The sequence below is a fragment of the Corticium candelabrum genome, chromosome 5 (assembly GCF_963422355.1).
Source record: "Corticium candelabrum chromosome 5, ooCorCand1.1, whole genome shotgun sequence".
Classification (NCBI taxonomy): Eukaryota; Metazoa; Porifera; class Homoscleromorpha; order Homosclerophorida; family Plakinidae; genus Corticium; species Corticium candelabrum.
Window position 1 is genome coordinate 5,418,312 of NC_085089.1, and position 18,967 is coordinate 5,437,278.

Below are 18,967 nucleotides of genomic sequence, written 5' to 3' on the forward strand. Positions count from 1 at the left end.
ATGCTTACCAGTTGCAGCGATAAATAAGAATTTTCATATGGCCGGACAAAATGTCAGGGTAGCTAATGAATATCGGCCGGACATGACTGGACAAAGTTGTTAGTGATATGTCCTTTACTTTACCATACTACTGGAAATGTCTATGCAAATTTATATATATTTGCTAGTTTCGGATGAGTCAATCAATACACCAATCTAGAGGAGATAGAAATCTAGCGTGCGTTAAGGGCACGCCCATAGACGAATTTGGTCACTCCCCCGCCGTTCCCGGATTGTCACTTTGAGAGAAAATTAACAATCCGGGGAATGACGAAGGCGGATCGTTATAGAGCTTGTTTGCTTTGTTTCTGTGCTGTTAGCATGTCTGGATGTACTATAAACGATGACTGCTTTTGTGAATTGATGTCTAGATGTGGACTTCACATGGTTACTAGAATTCAAATGTTCCGTCTTTCCGTGGTTCCGCGACCTTTTCTCTATTGTTTGTGTGAGACAAGACGAGTTGCTAAAGAATGATGTTTGGGAGTTTATTCCGCGTTATCCCGCGGTTTACGGTGAGTACGTAGCGACCGCGATGTAGAAATCTAGCGTGCGTTAAAGGAACGCCCACAAGCGAATTTGGTCTTTTAGCTAGACCCAGACCTCGAGGCAGTCAAAACTTAACGGTGACTACTAGTCAGTCAGGAGCGGATCCAGGGTCTGTCCCATGGTGCATTGGACATCTCCAACCGCTAAAGAGCAAACTGAAATTTGTCACTAATTAATCCATTCTCAGTCCTTGCACCAGTGCCCAACCAACAACCTAACACCAGACACTGAGAGCCGTATGTACATAGACTAAGAGACTAACAGTGCAGAGCCGCCTGACTAACCTTTAATTATTATTAAGTTTAGTGGGCTCTGCACATACCTGGTATGGTTCGATCGATCACTTTGTGGGCAACTGATGGTTACACTAAATGGATGTGCTTGGCAATCTAAAGCGTTCTAATCAGTCTATTATGATCACATTGTTTAGGAAAAGATTTGGTGCGTCTGTGGCTTTTACAAATATTGTCGTCGAACGTTTAGAGCTGCTAATCGCAAACTCCTCCATCATGAGGCGGCCACGTAATTCTTACGTAGTTAAGTAAGATGTAAAGTAAGAGTCTGGAGAATTGTCACTAGTGAGAGTAATAGTGATGCTTCATGGTGATATGCAATATGAGAATATTTTGCCACCTCCAAGAAAGACCATGTACAACTTAGTATGCCTTCAATGACAGCTGACAAATTCATCATAAAGGATTTGACTTTATCAACGTATTTAATCTTTCTGTGAATGTCGACGCATTAGAAAGCAATTCAACATGTGCTCTTGATGACCATCCATCTCCAATTGATTTTCCTGAGTTGTCGGTATACATTATTTATTATCTTTGTACTGTTAATACCAATGGTGGTGTTCAATGTATTAGTATGTATACTGACAGTTCTCGTAGATGGCTGCAATAGCTAATGATCTCTTGATTAGAATGGCCTTGCAGTTGGTGACATAGCTGCTGTTCGAGCAGGTGCTGCACTGAGACAAATTCGTATGCAGGTGTGTTTACAATGTAGTTGCAATGTGTAGATGTCTATTTGTGTATTGCTAATGGTGCACTATAATGCATGATCCAAGGCTGGAATAATGCTGGTGTAATCTGTGTGTATCATGTGATTTAGATGAAATTGTTGATTCAATTAGAACATGTTGTTCCGTCATGCATTTGCAGTCGCTTTCAAGAGTGTTCATGTTGAAGATGATAGAACACTGCGTCGCTGGGTATGAACTCTAACCTCTGACAGATGAATTAGTAGATGAGATCACACCGTGTAACTGGTTATTTCTGCAATCATGATATATTTCTGTGAATTCTGCGAAGATATCACGGAGCACAAAAGTAGAATTTGCAGATATTTAGGCTTATCCTCGGAGTCCCATGCAGTCACTGTGCAGACACATGTACATGTGTGTAACTGTATTCCTGGTTTAAACGCAGAAATTTAATTTTTAGTAATTAAAACTTCTGTTTAGATTCTTAAATCGCAGTAATTTAAGACTGCAGAATTAACCAGTTATAAGGTACTTGATGCCATACCTACACTATTCTTTTCAAACACTAATTATTTCAACTTTGCCAATTTTTATTTTATTCTGGAGCACTTCTTTTTTGAGGAATTCTTTGCTTTATGTACTTTTTACTGTTTTCTCTAACAGTGCGCACTCCAAGATAGTAACAAACCAGTTTGCTGCATTTTTATCACTAAAAGTACACATACGCACTCTAACCACTGCTAACGTCTCTACTCTGTGGATCATTTCTAGTGACTTTGTTGTGGCCAGTGATGATCAGAATTCTTCCATATAGTTGAGATATGACGTTTAATGAGTGCAATGTAAACATGCCTGGATAAAAGTGGATTTTTCAAATTTATGAAAATTGTTTTCTTGTTAAACGCTAAACATTTCAAAGTGAAGGGTATCGAAACATTGTTACTTGTAAAGAATTAGTGGCAGTATGGCACTTATGTGTACACTTGCATGCAGCAACGGACATCATTACTTAGTACTAATAGCTTGAAAGTAACTAAGTAGAAATAACATGCAGTAGGAGCATAGATAGAGACAAGTCCATCTACGCATGGGTGGGGTGATATCGTTGTGATGGTAAGAGGTGGAGCTGTTGTTTATGCTGTGCCTTAGATGGTGAGTTTGAGTTAGCGTCAGGTCGAGAAGACGGCAGTTGGAGGAAGCTGCGAGAAAGCTGATCAATGCTCGAACAATGACCTGACAACAAGAAGAAAGTGGGTTTCTTCACCAAGGGCAGCTTTTGAAAGGACATGAGATTTATCACTTCCTGTCTAGCTGAGTAGTACTAGCGTGCTGTACTGATGTGAACGTCACTGTCAACGTCTATGTCTCGTTTTGCAAACATGTCTTGCAGCGAAAACATCAGAGCTGTTGTTCTAGCAGTAACTTAAGTTACCATATTATAGGATAGTGGCTCTGCCTCCTATCATCACAACGATATCACTCCACCCATGCTTGGACAGACGCTGCCCCAACTTCTCTCTTTATGTGCTCCTGCATGCAGTTATGGCCAGGAATTAAGTAATTAAACTTGCAATATAATTGCATGTTACGCGGCTTTTATATTTGGAAATGCGCTCATTGTTTAAAGGTGCCTGCTCATGATTCACCGCACACGCGCAGATACACCTACGCAAACTTGAAATCATGCCTTTAGGCACACATTTATCCATTTACCAGTTTAAGATAACATGCTGGTGAACGACAAAGCAATTTCTTCTTGTTGCACGTGACTCAAAAATGAGTGGAGCATTTTTGCGATGGCATCCGGACAAACATCTACCATGTATGAAGTTGTAGACTAGCTTATCAGTGTACCAACGCATACATCTGACTTGCAGTTGTTGAATTTCTGTAGAAGAAACACTGCTACCGGGGCATCATCTGTTGCTACGGGTATAGGCTAGTCCTCAGTTCTAGCAAGCTCTTGTGACTACCATGCGCGATCTGCGTTGCCGGCAGTGTCCAGCGTGTCTCCATGGCTTATTTCATGCTTCGAGTTTCAGATGCCATCACGTGATGCTGTACGCCGCCCATTTCCGGGTCACATGTAACTAGAAAACGATCGAGAAAGCGCTTTGTCGTTCAACAGTGCACCCTAGGATGTTCCCTTGTTCTGCTTCGTTATGACACAACATGAAAGCATGGCATGTTTAAGTATGTGTAGGTGTGCCTGCGCGTGCGTGATGAATTGGGAACGTGCACTTTAAAGTTGCAGACTCAAGCCAATTGTTTTAAGTTTTAAATGAATCATTCATGTTAACGAAATTGTTAACATTCTTGCTGTTTGACTGGTCTATTACTGACTGAATTGGATCAGCCATTGTATGAAAGTAGTATATTAATTTACTAGCTCTCAAGATAGTTTCTTTATCATTTCTTAGTTGGCATACTTTGAATCTTTTCTTTTGTCACTTTTTAAAATGGCACATTATTTTTTTGACTACAATGTGTCGTTTGCTTGGATAGGTTGTATTAATATGACTGCAAACGTGTTCGTCAGTTTTATCTCAGCTCTTGTCTCTAATCTATACATATAATGCAATTATTAGTTTTTTGGTCATTGTTGTGCTATAGAGAACGATGCGTTTGGCACTGTCATTATGCATGCAGCGTTGACGATGATGTCTGTCTTTGCTGCAGTTTACCACTACTAAAAACATGATGCAAAGGAGTGTCATCACTAGAAAACTTTTAATGTTCATGGCAGTAAGATTATTTTTGTGATTTTAGGGAAAACGGTTTTTGTAAGTTTAGTGCTCTGTTGTTTGAAAAAATTGTAGTGTTTGTATTATGCACATCAGAGAGTTAGTAAAGGGTACTCTACAGGATTTTTGTTGATGTCATGTTGTATGTATGTTTATTGGCAGACAGTTGTAAACTTGTATTGTTGTTGTGAAGTTGAATTTTGTTGGAAATTTTGGTAATTTATTGTAGTTTTGCCATAACATGGCATATTATCAATGCTGCTGGTAAGTCAAACACGAGTGAGGTGTCAAAGACTGCTGAACAGCTGACAGAAATAACATCTAGGCATCGTCAATTGGATGAATGGTCAGTTGTAATTTCAATGTGCATGTGGTTGACCATTTTAGTACAATGTGTGTGTGTGTGTGTGTGTGTGTGTGTGTGTGTGTGTGTGTGTGTGTGTGTGTGTGTGTGTGTGTGCGTGCGTGTGTATGTGCATGTGTGTGTGCATGTGTGCATGCGTGTGTTTGTCTGTCTGTCTAGCTGTCTGTCTGTCTGTCTGTGTCTGTGTATGTATGTCTGTGGATTAGTTGCTTCATGTGGGGAACTTACTCAGAGACAGAGACTACTGCATTGAGTTCAACACACAGGCATGCTTTAATATAAAATCTTTTATCTACATGCAGAGCAACTTACTCTAAACTGTATTAGTCCACGTAATAATTAAATACATACTTTATATACACAGCATTGAACTTTGCTTACATTTATGCAGGCTTTCTAGCATCCAGAAGAACTCGGATCAGCAAAATGTTGTAATAAAATTGATAGCAGTTTGTCTCAAGAAACCATGAGTGTCAGCAACCTGATGAGACGTTATCTCAGCCTACTTCTAGCTCACAAAACAGCAGCACCAGCAGTACTGATCCTGGTAATGAGCAGGAACAGCAACAGACTCACCCCATAACAACATCAACTAGGTGCATTCACGGCAGCAATTGAAGAAGATCCTGGAGATGAAGAGGTGTGATGTATCACTAAGTATTCTAATTTACTCATATTTGCTTCAAATTATTGATTCTTGATTACACATGTTTGCAAAATGAATTATCACGTTTAGCAGTATCAGTATAGATCTTCAAGTCATTTGTTTGTCTTTATTTATTGATTACTTTTAGCAAATATAGCTGATAATTATAACCTAGATTGTTGCTTTATGAACTGCAACGTACATAGATAGATAGAGATCGAGTGCCATGTTTATGTGTAGAGTTATTTTTTGTTTACTTGTTGATTTTATGTAATGAATCGTGTTATTTATTATAATTGACTAAGAGTGTCAGTCATACTTACTTCTTTCACAAACAGTTTATGTTAAGGTCTAAAATTCACTAGAACATGTTTGTATGCATGCACTGCTTGGGGTAACATTATTTGCATTGTGTATGCCTGCCTGTGTGTTGTGTGTGTGTGTGTGTGTGTGTGTGTGTGTGTGTGTGTGTGTGTGTGTGCGTGCGTGCGTGCGTGCGTGCGTGCGTGCGTGCGTGTGTGCGTGCGTGCGTGCGTGCGTGCGTGCATGCGTGCGTGTGTGTGTGTGTGTGTGTGTGTGTGTGTGTGTGTGTGTGTGTGTGTGTGTATGTGTCACGGTGGAGCAGATGGTAGAGCATTTGTGATGACATCCGGGATCTTGTATTCCGTGATGAGGGTTGAAGGTTCGATCCTGGTGGAGGCGACACTGTCGCAGTTTCCTTGAGCAAGAAACTCACCCACACTTGCTTCTCTCGATTCAGGAGTATAAATGAGTACCTGGTCATTGACTGGGGTGGACAAGACCGCTGGCTTGGCAGCAACATCATGCAGCAGACAGGTACTTGTGGGCCTTGGTGTCCAGTCCCAGAGCTGCGTCATTGTTAGTGCTCCTGGATGACTCTGGCCAAGCTCCAGGTGGATTGTAGCGCTGGCTCCAAGACTCCACGTAGCGCACGGAGGCCCTGTCTCTAGAGGCAGGGGGAGCTATCTCCGCAACTGACCTCAAGGTCGACGTTGAAAGACGTGGAGGGCTTAACATTTGTCCATGTGTGTGTGTGTGTGTGTGTGTGTGTGTGTGTGTGTGTGTGTGTGTGTGTGTGTGTGTGTGTGTGTGTGTGTGTGTGTGTGTGTGTGTGTGTGTGTGTGTGTGTGTGTGTGTGTGTGTTTGAATGCTGGCTAAAGCTGACTACAGTCTCGGAGTTACTAGATTTGAGTAAAGGGTGGCGAATTCTGGCATCACTCTATTTTTGCCTAGGCTGTTTTTCTGTGGAGGCTTTGCAACTGTCTTAGGGTGAGACATCGAAAGGGGCACATAGAGAAAGTCATTTGTGTGAGAAGTTGTGCAGATGATGATCTTTACTATTCTTCAATTAGTGGAAAGCTATGGGAACATGAGTTCAAGGCCTTCTTCACTTTCATCGATTTGAAGAAGGCATATGACTCAGCCCTAAGAGAGACACAATCTTGGGTACCTGAAGAGACAATCTTGCTGATAAAGTCTTTCCATAGGACATGAAGGCAAGAATTTGTTTGGATGGAACAATGCTGGAGGAGATTGAGGTTCAGAATGGTCTGAGACAAGGATGCTGTGCTCCGGTGTTGTTTAATTTGTACACATCTCTGGCTGTAGGGAAATGGTTGGTTAGGGTAGAGGACACTGAAAGATTACCATCAAGTACAAGTATGACCAGTAGCTGTTTAGGAAGTATAGCAGGAACGCATGTGAGAGGAAGCTAACATAGTGCCAGTTTACTGATGATTCAGCTCTTCTTTCATCATCAAGATCAGGTGCAGAGAGGGCAGCAGTGGAATGCCAACAAACCAACATTGACTACGGGCTGACTGTTAGCATCTCTAAGACCAAGTACATGGTAACAGGAAGACTAGCTGGTTGAGGAATGTCATTGTGAGCCTAAGGAGGAGACATTGCGATGGTAGATGAGTTTCCATCTGGTCACTCATTGCCACTTCGGGACAAATGGCTGTGGATGTAGTAGCTAGAGAGTTGCCCAAGTGTTAATTAAGGGATTTTGGGGCTCTGAGGAAGATTGTTTTTCTTGACAAACACTATAGGCTAACAACAAAAGAGGAAGGTCTATAATGTGTGTGTTATGTCTGTGCTGCTTTATGGAGCAAAATGTTGATAGTCTATAGTATAGAAGCAAGAGAAGAAGTTGATCATCTTTCACCATAGATGCATTAGAAGTATCTTGGGCATTTCCAACAGGCAGCAGTGATCTGAGCACATCACAATGGCCGAAATGAGAAGGATGTGAAGAGATGAGGAGACTGCGGTTGAGAAGGTGAAAGAGACAAGGTGACAGTGGTTGAGACTTTTCGCAAGAATGCCAGATGATAGCTGAAATCAATCTTATTCGGTTGGCTGTTTTGATCTCGCCCCAGGTGTAGTCGGAAGAAGTCGTGGAGAGATGTGATAAGAAGAAATCTTAAGGACATTGAAATGTTAGAGGAAGAGTGGTGTGATGTGGCTGTGAGGTTGAGAGCAAGGTGGAGAACATTGTATTGTGATGGTTTAGAAAGTTACAGAGAAAGTCAGGTGGTATGTGCTTCAGTGGCAGCCAGGGATGTACATGGTGTGTGAGGTATGCTCCAGGACTTTCAGAAGACAAAGTGACAAGGGAAGGCGCAAGTGTGTGTCAGAAGACAGAGTGACAAGGCAAGGCACAAGTGTGTGTGTGTGTGTGTGTGTGTGTGTGTGTGTGTGTGTGTGTGTGTGTGTGTGTGTGTGTGTGTGTGTATGCGCGTGCGTGCGTGCGTGTGTAGGGATTACTCAACTTTATGTACAATGTATATTTTCTGTTGCACAAGCTGTACAGTTCCCTCTAGGAGTATACACATTAGAGAAACAAACTAGACTACAGTAGGGTAGATAGATAAAAGAAAGTACACTAGACAACAAATTGAAAAACTAATTAATTAGGTAACTCCTTTCTTCAGATCCTTATATATGCCCATGCAATAAGTTTCAACTTGACATCGACTTTTCTCTGTTTACAATCCACAAAAGAGTCTTAATCAAAATGTTGGCAGAGTGCATTGCTGTAATATTAATTCATGCATGTATAATGTCTGCAGCTTCAGTACCGTTCTGATGCATGCTTCAAAAAACCAATTTCCTAATCCGGGTCGCATAACAGAAAAGGGCATGGTCCTATATGGCAATCCATCCAGCTCTCGGTACACACACACACACACACACACACACACACACACACACACACACACACACACACACACACACACACACACACGAACCTCAAATTTCTCCTCTCCACGACCACGTTTCATTAAAAGACCTACTTCAAAAAATCGTTTCTGTGTCCGACTACAGATCAGTATAGGAACGATTCGTGCAAGTGACCAAACGGCGAAGAAAAAGCCTCATAACGTTCCGTCGCTCCATCCTTTGTATTGTAGCTAGGGATTGTGTCTTGCCAACCAAGAAACACCTTTATTAGCTGAATGCCACCTACAGTCAACTATTCACACGTCCCATACTACAATCAATCCTTGACTACACTGCGCTACATCTAACACTGTTGATAGTCATGTTTGCGGATATCGATTTCTATGTCAGTAAATACCATACCACTGTCGATCGTTACAACGTTACTGAGAGCATTATACTGTACATTTCAATTGTCTTGATCACGATCGCGAAACGACGACTACTTATACCAGGCCTATACACGTAATCTAAACTACTACGAAATTTGCATGTTTACTTCCATGACAGGGTTTCAACAAATAGGTATTGTCTAGGTAAGACGCGGTGTTTCAGTAGACAGTCAGAAAACTCCGTTGGACGTGTTACTCACCAACGCGAGGCGCCTACGGATACCATACAACTAGTTTAAATCTCTTTTTGTTTGTCTATCTATTTATAGCTAGATGTAATAGTGGGCATTACAAACAAACAGGTTCTCTTTCATCAGCCAACAAAGCAATACCACTTATATATCAGTAATTTTCCAAACTACGCATATCTAAGCAATTCTTTTCTTTAGTAGATTCATTGCTCTGCAGCGTGATTACACTAGAATAGTCATTTGATTTGAAAGCGCAAACCAATTTCAAAGTCAAGACAACTTGATCGATGTCCTCTAAATAAGAGATAGATACGAGCTGATTGCTGTGTGCATGCTGCATGCTAAGTTTGTGGGACGATTTGAGCGCGCGCACCGTCTTTTCCACGTGCACACTTGCATGACTTGTGTCGCGTGCGTGTGACTTCCACTGCCACGTGAGCGAATTAGCTGACGTACGCGTGCGGCAAATAACGTGGGAGACCGCACTGGACATCCACTGCCACGTGGGCGAATTAGCTGACGTACGCGTGCGGCAAATAACGTGGGAGACCGCACTGGACAGCTAGCTACCGACATCTATAATTATCTAATTGGATGACGTTGGCAGACAGTGTCCAGAATCGGAGAAGAGCTTGTCTACAGGTGGCTTTGTTGATAGCTAATTAAGGAGTATGTGGCATTCAGAAGCAGCGCCGTGCAGCAGTGCAGTACAGCAAGAAAACAGACACGTAGTACATGTTCCAACATTTTGCCAAATCGTGGGACTTTCGGATCGTCGCTTTACATCTGTCAACGTCTTCTTGCGAACATTGTTGCAAACTAAGGAGAACGCCACCGACATCGGGCGCTATCACACACAGGGTTAACTCGAGTTAGATCGGGTTACTTTGGGTTAGACTTCAAATACCTCAGTCGTGTGAACGCGATTTAGTAAACCCAAGTTAAACGCTTGAGGCTAAACGAGGGTTTTACGCTAACCCTGGCTCCGAGTAGGGTTAATTAAACAGGGTTAAAGCGTGTTAAGAAATTGAAAATCGACCCACCTATCGGGTTTTACCACTAAAATGGTTGTTCTTCCTAGGACAGGTACGGTACACTAGTAGCTAATTAGCTAAGAACCGCCACGCGGTATACTTTACATCAATAGACTACAGGACAGATAGCAAGTAGCCACTTCATCATTAGGTATGGTTATTAACATATTCCTGACATCTGACGTATTCTATAAGTAAACATAATGATAACTATCTGCCTCCCATAACCAGATATGTGAGTAGTCCTACGCAGTTTTGCCAGTTCAGTAATCAGGGTTGATCCAAGCGGTAGATGGACAGCTTGCAAGTTTTTTCACTGTGGCAGCCGCAAGTCTAGCGTACTCTTTACATCTGTTATAGTGCGGTAAGACAAGTGAGAAGACTGCTTGTCGCGCTGACATGTTAATATAGGCTCACTTTCGAACCTAGAGAAAGCGTCCTTACTCAAGCAGCAACGCTGTCCGCCTTGTCTTGTGCTACATCATAGGCCAGAATGAGTCTCCATGAGTTAGCCTCTAGTGGACGTGTTGATGAATTTGCTAGACGCCTAGCCAAGTCATCTACTGGTCTGATTGTAGTCTGTTTGTATGTGTATACTAATCACTGTGATCTAGAGATTTAATAATGAACCATGCATGTACAGATGATGTAAATGAAAGAAATGATAAGGAGCAAACTCCTCTTCATTGTGCTGTGGAAAACGAGCAGGACGCAATAGTTGAGTTACTGTGTCGGGGTTCAAGGTCAGGCAAGGTTATTATTGATCCTTTCCTAAAAGACAATCACAAAAGAACGCCTCTTCACTTGGCTGTCAATACAGGGAAAATAGAGTTAGTAAAGGTGACAACTGCGTTATTATAATTCTAGAGCTCTGTGACATGTCACCATTCTACTCTCTCTGAGTAGGCTGTTCTATCAATACCACAGGATGTCAACCAGAGTGGTCCTAATGACAGAACGCCTTTGCACTTGGCAGCTCTTGATGACAAGCCTGATATAGCAAATTTACTGGTGAGCATGCAGGCCATTCTAACTCTAATTTCTAGATGTGACTGTTTATTTGCTTGGTCATGCGCAGTTTATCTAAGAGCATTTTATTCCTACTATCTATGCTTGCATGCCCTGCAGTATCATTGATTATAAGATTGATGATTTTTAATCCATTTAGGTAGCTTCCCTTCTGATAACTTCCATGTAATTGCCTTGTTTACATTTGTAATTATTTTCAGTCAGTTACTATAAATAGATACACTCTTGGTAGCTTATTAATTCTACATGCCAGTAATAAGTGATTGTAATAATTTAAGCAATACAAGGTAGTGACCATTGTTATAGAATTACTTTAGTGAACACAGAAATAATTCAGCTTTACTGATTCTCTGGTCACTTTAAATTAATTTAGATTAAATGAAAAAGCAGAAGAGCATAAATTGCATAGTATTAGCTTTCCAAGTCCACAAGAGGTTTTGTACTTTAATGATGTTCAATGTGGTAGCTGGTGCATGAGGTATTTTGTTGCTTTATACGCTATATATGACACACAAACTGCTACATGGTAACACACACACACACACACACACACACACACACACACACACACACACACACACACACACACACACACACACACACACACACACACACACACACACACACACATACACACACACACACAGAGCAAGAAAATTTGGTTGTTTTAATGTATAATCATTATGTTAATTAAATACAGAGTAGGCTTTTATGTGTATTTACTGTTCAAAAATTAATCAAATTAATTATTGCTGACTTTGCTGTTTGAGCAAGATTTGTTATGGTTATGATATGCTGCTTACATGCAAGTCATACAGCACTAGCTTGAACTAGTTTGTAAATTGTTCTTTTTATGTTTTGCATTTTCTGAATGATTGTAATTTATTAATTTTATGAATTCTGTAGCTTCAACATGGTGCTGATCCATTGTTCAGAGACAAAGAGAACAATACTGCTTTGGGATTAGCCATCATGACCGGATCATTGCCCATTGTTGATGTATTTTTGCATAACTGTGGTAAATTCACTGGTAAGCACATTGCTTACTTAAATTATAGTAGAAATCAGTTTTGTTGTCTATATATATATATATATATATATATATATATATATATATATATATATATATATAGGTTCACATTGTATGGATCTTTTGGAAAGTATCTCAGGAGAAGATGAGAGCAGTTTGTTGCATTTGGCTGCTGAATCGGGCAGTCCGGAAGCAGTTGTGTATCTTCTGTACAAGAATATCAGTAGAGTTGCAAGGGTATGATAATTGTGTGCCTTTAGCTTAAATACTTTACAGACAAAATAACATACACATGCAAGTACTACAGGAAGCTCAATCGGCTTGAGTGCACAAGTTGCTTTCTGTGTGCATGTTATGAGCTTTGAAATTTAATGTCTACTTGAGTGTCTGGGTGTTGTATACTGTCTGACTCTATCTCGATATTCCTTCTGCATGTAGTTAATGTGGTATCCTGCTTAGGCTTCATGCCGAACATGGCTGCATGATGTTTTATACATGCATGTTACAGGTGCTGAACAACAGTATATAGAGTTTGTTGTGATGCTATGGTTTTGCTTCAATAAACAACGAATATATAATCAGTCAAACCTTTGTCAATTAATGTCTTCCAAAAGGCAATTGTCAGGAAAATGTCAGACTGAGATATTGCAGCATATTTGTACTATAAGACTGTTGTGCAGCAATGTAAATAGTTACAGCTAATATAATATAAATAATATGTACTGCTATACATGTACATATTATTAATATTAGTATTGGTATTAGTATTGACATTAATTATTTTGCCATTATTGGTTTAGGATTCTAATGGATGTACAGTAATTCATAGTGCTAGTCGCTGTGGCAACCTGGCTGTACTTCGCCAATTTTCAAATGTCGACAAGCAGCTGTTTGACTTAGCTAACTCAGAAGGGTTTACACCTCTACACGAGTGAGTATGATCAGACACTTTTGTCTTGATCTAACAGGGTTGTCAAAGGTTTTGTTGTTAGGGCTGCAAGGTGTGATCATGTTCAAGCTGTCAAATTTTTACTTACTAAAGCAAGTGTTTTGTTATTTATAATGTTATGTTTATGAGGATTGCATGGTTGATGTCAATGATGTTGATATTTAATTGTAGGGTGCCATGCCAGACAAATGCAATGTGTCTGGTCTTACACCTCTATTGCTAGCTGCTGCATTTGGAGCTCACAATGTAGTCAGATTTCTTCTTTCCTTAAAAGTAGACTGTCTAAAGAACGACCAGCATGGTGCTAATGTTGTCCATTTAGCAGTTGGTCACACCAAAACATTGAGAGTTCTGGCTGAGGTATGAGTTATGTTTTATATATGATATCTGTAGTACATGCATGATATCTGTGTGATTAACATTATACAATAGTTATATCTTTTAAACGAATTAAACAAGGTTGCGCGGTGTACTGAATTTATGATTTTGGACATATGCTGTTAGGCCTAATATATATATATATATATATATATATATATATATATATATATATATATTTAACTTGAAGGAATAATTTGAAAACAGTCATTTTTTAATGTAATGTTGCTGCATATATTAGAACATATTATATGCCATAAGCAGTTATATGAAATGTACGAGGATGACAGCTGAGTGCTTAATTATTAGTTAATAAATAAGTTAGATTTAGATATAAATTGACAATGGCAACTATGTACAACAGAGATGTAGCCAAGTATGAATGAAGATACAGAAACAATTGATATGATTTGTGATTATAAACTGTTACTGTATGTTTGAATGTAGTACTGCATGTATAGCCTGCTAGACGTACTAACTGTGCATGTACAGCATGCATATGGAATGGGTTAGTCTTGCATCTGTTTTACTTTGCGATTGAATGTGAGTCCGTATACAAGAAGGCCTGATGTTTTCCTCATTTGCTGTTGTACATGTATATGTGATTTGATGGTGTCATTATCTCAGAAACAACAACAGTTGTTCATTTCTTTGTTTGCCAACTTTTGGTTATTAGTTGCATGCAAATCACTTTCATGATTTTAACTTGTGATTTGCAGATTCTCCAACCTAGAGGCGTATTTGAAAAGCTCCTTCATGATCAAGACAATGAAGGTTCAACTCCACTGCACTATGCAGCCAATCATGGTGGAGCATCGGTAACATGTTTGATCGTTAACTAGTAGAAATCGACTGATTTGAGTGTTAAATGAGAAGGATGTAACATTTTTCATTCAACACAAAGCCAGTGCTGCAGCTGTTAACCAGAATGGCTCAACTCCTTTACATCTTGCTGCAGGGTAAATTTACTTTTACTTGCAATTTGACTACTTTAGACAGCACATAGTGGAAGTGTATAAATTTTGTGTTTGTATTTATGCAGTCGAGGTCATATGCAAATTGTTGCTAAGCTTTGCTCTTATTCTCTCCGCATACTTAATGCTACTGATGAAAGTGGGAGAACTCCTCTACATCTTGCTTGTTTTTATGGCCACGCCAAAGTTGTATCAAACCTGTTAAAGAATGGAGCAACTATCACAGAGTGAGGATATATAGTTCTGGTTTGCATGATTATGTCTTTATAAATTGCATATGTACATGTTGCATGTGTTATACAGAGATCATGATGGTCGTACTCAGTTGCATTATGCTGCCTGGAATGGATCAGTTGATTGTATGAAGGAGGTGGTGTCTGCATATCCTGAAGAATTAAATAGAACGGATGTTGAAAAGGTATTATCCTAGTTGTGAGTGTAATTCGTTTTAGGTGTACATGCTCACAAACATACTGTGTTGATTTGCAGGCAACACCTCTTCATTTAGCTGTTGTACAAAATCATCCAGTTATGACTGCTTATCTCTTGGATCAAAACGTTTGTCTTTCTGACAACAAGTTTGGTCAGAATAGTTTGGATGTTGCTCTTGCACTTGAAAAAGAAGACTGTGCAGCTATGATAGTGAAGCATAAACGGTAGGAATAGACATACGTTGCATGTTTGTTTCTTTGCTGAAGACTAATTACGTCAGACTATGTTCTGAATGATCAGACAAAACAGTTATTATCCAAGTCAATAATACACACACATGCACATGCACACACACACACACACACACACACACACACACACACACACACACACACGCATGGCGCGCGTGTGCACACACACACACAATGTTGTCAGTTTTGATTATGCATGTACATGTATTATTATTGTTAATATTTCACGGTGTGTACTCTTTGCATTAATTAAGAATTAAAAATTATATTTTGTAATTATGTAGATGGAGAGAAAATATGAAGCCTCTTGGTAGCAACACAAAAACTCAGTTTGAACTGATGGTGGAGAAAATGCCTGCTGTGGCATTGGTAATGCTGCAATAATGTTACAGTCTTTTTTTACCTATGACTTTACCTATGACGTTTATGGTTTATGCATGTATCTTTACTGGCAGATTATGATGGACAACTGTGTAGCATCAGAAAGCCAACCTAAGAATAAAGTATAAACTATATTAGAGTGTCCTAGTTATTGTCTATTGTCTAGAGTCAATTTTCATATAGCTCATATTTGACTTTCGGTACATGCAAGGTGTTACAGACACGAAATCTCCAGTTCCTGCAATGGCCTCATTACACTTACTTGAGGTGGATTCTTTCATCTACCGTATCTTGCTATATGGAAAATTATGTATTACGTGTTGCAGGCAATGTTGAAGTTTCGACGAACAGCTTGCATGGCTCATTCTCTGTGTGTTGAATTTCTCAACTCTAAGTGGTACGTGTACCTTATATAGACATATAACTTTTAATTAATATTATTCAATGTTATTGTGATTACATTGTGTATGCATAGGAGAAAGTTTGGAGCTGCCGTGGCTTTCACAAATCTGGCTATGTATTTGTTATTTCTTTTGGCACTGATGGTTTTAATTATTCAATTTCCAGCATACACTGATGACCCACTTAATAATGGAAAACAACTTCAACGTCTTCTGGTATAGTCTTCTAATCAGTGACAGTAGACAGTAGCAAACATCTTCATTTATTTACTATATTGCCTTATAGGATATGTTTGATATTCTTGTTGCATCTTGTTTCAGGAACTTTTACATGACAGCAAGCCAGACAACAACACACATCTTACATTGCATTTAAAGGTCTACATGCATCTGCAGTTGTTGTACATGTGTTTGTACTTTGTAAAATTGATAGTTGTTTGGGTTATGCAGAAACAATTTTGCTATGGCAGTTTAGGAGCACAAATGATTACAGTAGTTGTTACTATCCTTGGATTATTGAAGGAAATCATTCCTTTGTTTTATGAGGTTGCATGGAATATGCAATTTAATAGAATGAAAATTTTATGACTGAAGCTTTTCATAGAAATTGAAATACTTCAAGCTGTCCAATGTCAGTGAGCTGTTGGTGTACATCTTGACTTTAGTTTTTGTGGATCCATTTGGACTCATTCTCAATTTATACAATGTACCTGAAGAAGCCTGCCCTAAAGTCGTGTGGCAACTTGGATCTTTAACTGTGTTTCTTGCATGGATGGTATTACTGCTCAATTTAAGAAGGTTATACATTTTGTAGTTAATTTGGTTGATTAAATTTACGGTTTCATCAGTTGAAATGAATGCTATTGTTTAGGATACCTGCTCTGGGTATTTACATAGTCATGATGATGTCCATGATGAAGACTTTGTTAAAAGTAACCATCTATCGTATTGAAATTTGATGATTGTCAAGTAATTGGTTTGAGGTGTACAATATGATTCTGTAGGTTGCTGTGGTGGTGTCACTGTTTGTGTTAGGATTTGGTTTGTCTTTCTTTATGCTGATGAATACTAAGGTATTACTTGCAAGTTGATTGAATTTCGTGGTTTTGTGAGCGTTTGTGCATGTCGACATCTGTTTACAATATCAAGTACTATTATTTGTCTAATTATGTGCTAAATGAATTTTAGACATCATTTGGTATTGGAGAATTGTCACTAATGAGAGTACTTGTCATGTTTCTTGGGGACTTGCAGTATGAGAATGTCTTACCGCCACAAACAATGAGCAGTTACAACGTGACATTTTGCCAACAGCAACTGATAATTCGTCATAGCGGATTTGACTTTATTAACCAAGTTAATCATTTTACGTCTGTTGACACAAACTTGACAAGCACTTCAGCGTGTGCTCTTGTTGATGACTATCCATCTCCGGTTATTTTTCCTGAGTTGTCGTATGCATTATTTATCATCTTTGTACTACTGATGCCCGTGGTGGTGCTCAATGTATTGGTATGTGTATTGACAATCTTTGTACGTGGTTGTGGCTGGTAGCTAGCTGATGAATACTTTTGATCAGATTGGTCTTGCAGTTGGTGACATTGCTGCTGTTCAAGCAGATGCCGCATTGAGGCAAATTCGTACACAGGTGTGCTTACACAGTTGTGTGCGTGTGTGTGCGTGTGTGTGTGTGTGTGTGTGTGTGTGTGTGTGTGTGTGTGTGTGTGTGTGTTCGTGTGTGTGTGTGTGGTGTGGTGTGGTGTGTGTGTGTGTGTGTGTGTGTGTGTGTGTGTGTGTGTGTGTGTGTGTGTGTGTGTGTGTGTGTGTGTGTGTGTGTGTGTGTGTGTGTGTGTGTGTGTGTGTGTGTGTGTGTGTGTGTGTGTGTGTGTGTGTGTGTGTGTGTGTGTGTGTGTGTGTGTGTGTGTGTGTGTGTGTGTGTGTGTGTGTGTGTGTGTGTGTGTGTGTGTGTGTGTGTGTGTGTGTGTGTGTGTGTGTGTGTGTGTGTGTGTGTGTGTGTGTGTGTGTGTGTGTGTGTGTGTGTGTGTGTGTGTGTGTGTGTGTGTGTGTGTGTGTGTGTGTGTGTGTGTGTGTGTGTGTGTGTGTGTGTGTGTGTGTGTGTGTGTGTGTGTGTGTGTGTGTGTGTGTGTGTGTGTGTGTGTGTGTGTGTGTGTGTGTGTGTGTGTGTGTGTGTGTGTGTGTGTGTGTGTGTGTGTGTGTGTGTGTGTGTGTGTGTGTGTGTGTGTGTGTGTGTGTGTGTGTGTGTGTGTGTGTGTGTGTGTGTGTGTGTGTGTGTGTGTGTGTGTGTGTGTGTGTGTGTGTGTGTGTGTGTGTGTGTGTGTGTGTGTGTGTGTGTGTGTGTGTGTGTGTGTGTGTGTGTGTGTGTGTGTGTGTGTGTGTGTGTGTGTGTGTGTGTGTGTGTGTGTGTGTGTGTGTGTGTGTGTGTGTGTGTGTGTGTGTGTGTGTGTGTGTGTGTGTGTGTGTGTGTGTGTGTGTGTGTGTGTGTGTGTGTGTGTGTGTGTGTGTGTGTGTGTGTGTGTGTGTGTGTGTGTGTGTGTGTGTGTGTGTGTGTGTGTGTGTGTGTGTGTGTGTGTGTGTGTGTGTGTGTGTGTGTGTGTGTGTGTGTGTGTGTGTGTGTGTGTGTGTGTGTGTGTGTGTGTGTGTGTGTGTGTGTGTGTGTGTGTGTGTGTGTGTGTGTGTGTGTGTGTGTGTGTGTGTGTGTGTGTGTGTGTGTGTGTGTGTGTGTGTGTGTGTGTGTGTGTGTGTGTGTGTGTGTGTGTGTGTGTGTGTGTGTGTGTGTGTGTGTGTGTGTGTGTGTGTGTGTGTGTGTGTGTGTGTGTGTGTGTGTGTGTGTGTGTGTGTGTGTGTGTGTGTGTGTGTGTGTGTGTGTGTGTGTGTGTGTGTGTGTGTGTGTGTGTGTGTGTGTGTGTGTGTGTGTGTGTGTGTGTGTGT

At 40.2% G+C, this 18,967-nt stretch overlaps 1 protein-coding gene and 1 long non-coding RNA gene across 2 annotated transcripts in view; both read left to right on the plus strand.

The window, feature by feature from the left end:
- Positions 1–294: 294 nt before the first annotated feature.
- LOC134180069 (uncharacterized) lies at positions 295–5,713 on the plus strand. The gene is made up of 5 exons (XR_009969930.1): positions 295–554; positions 1,514–1,582; positions 1,705–1,804; positions 4,550–4,666; positions 5,076–5,713. It is a non-coding gene; the product is annotated as an uncharacterized LOC134180069 (long non-coding RNA).
- A 1,128-nt stretch (positions 5,714–6,841) lies between these two features.
- The window catches only part of LOC134179601 (transient receptor potential cation channel subfamily A member 1-like), a 14,485-nt gene continuing 2,359 nt past the window's right edge, over positions 6,842–18,967 (plus strand). Inside the window, exons 1-28 of the mRNA XM_062646536.1 lie at positions 6,842–6,966; positions 7,733–7,825; positions 7,867–7,979; positions 10,706–10,759; positions 10,837–11,033; positions 11,100–11,204; positions 12,129–12,252; positions 12,356–12,489; positions 13,053–13,183; positions 13,245–13,299; positions 13,373–13,561; positions 14,299–14,397; positions 14,456–14,538; positions 14,622–14,780; positions 14,857–14,971; positions 15,043–15,209; positions 15,521–15,605; positions 15,692–15,739; positions 15,801–15,884; positions 15,944–16,014; positions 16,093–16,234; positions 16,340–16,396; positions 16,469–16,564; positions 16,623–16,816; positions 16,890–16,950; positions 17,023–17,091; positions 17,207–17,530; positions 17,598–17,666. Of these exons, the coding sequence (XP_062502520.1) occupies positions 6,842–6,966; positions 7,733–7,825; positions 7,867–7,979; positions 10,706–10,759; positions 10,837–11,033; positions 11,100–11,204; positions 12,129–12,252; positions 12,356–12,489; positions 13,053–13,183; positions 13,245–13,299; positions 13,373–13,561; positions 14,299–14,397; positions 14,456–14,538; positions 14,622–14,780; positions 14,857–14,971; positions 15,043–15,209; positions 15,521–15,605; positions 15,692–15,739; positions 15,801–15,884; positions 15,944–16,014; positions 16,093–16,234; positions 16,340–16,396; positions 16,469–16,564; positions 16,623–16,816; positions 16,890–16,950; positions 17,023–17,091; positions 17,207–17,530; positions 17,598–17,666 (3,243 nt within the window). The remainder of the gene's footprint in view (positions 6,967–7,732; positions 7,826–7,866; positions 7,980–10,705; positions 10,760–10,836; positions 11,034–11,099; positions 11,205–12,128; positions 12,253–12,355; positions 12,490–13,052; positions 13,184–13,244; positions 13,300–13,372; positions 13,562–14,298; positions 14,398–14,455; positions 14,539–14,621; positions 14,781–14,856; positions 14,972–15,042; positions 15,210–15,520; positions 15,606–15,691; positions 15,740–15,800; positions 15,885–15,943; positions 16,015–16,092; positions 16,235–16,339; positions 16,397–16,468; positions 16,565–16,622; positions 16,817–16,889; positions 16,951–17,022; positions 17,092–17,206; positions 17,531–17,597; positions 17,667–18,967) is intronic.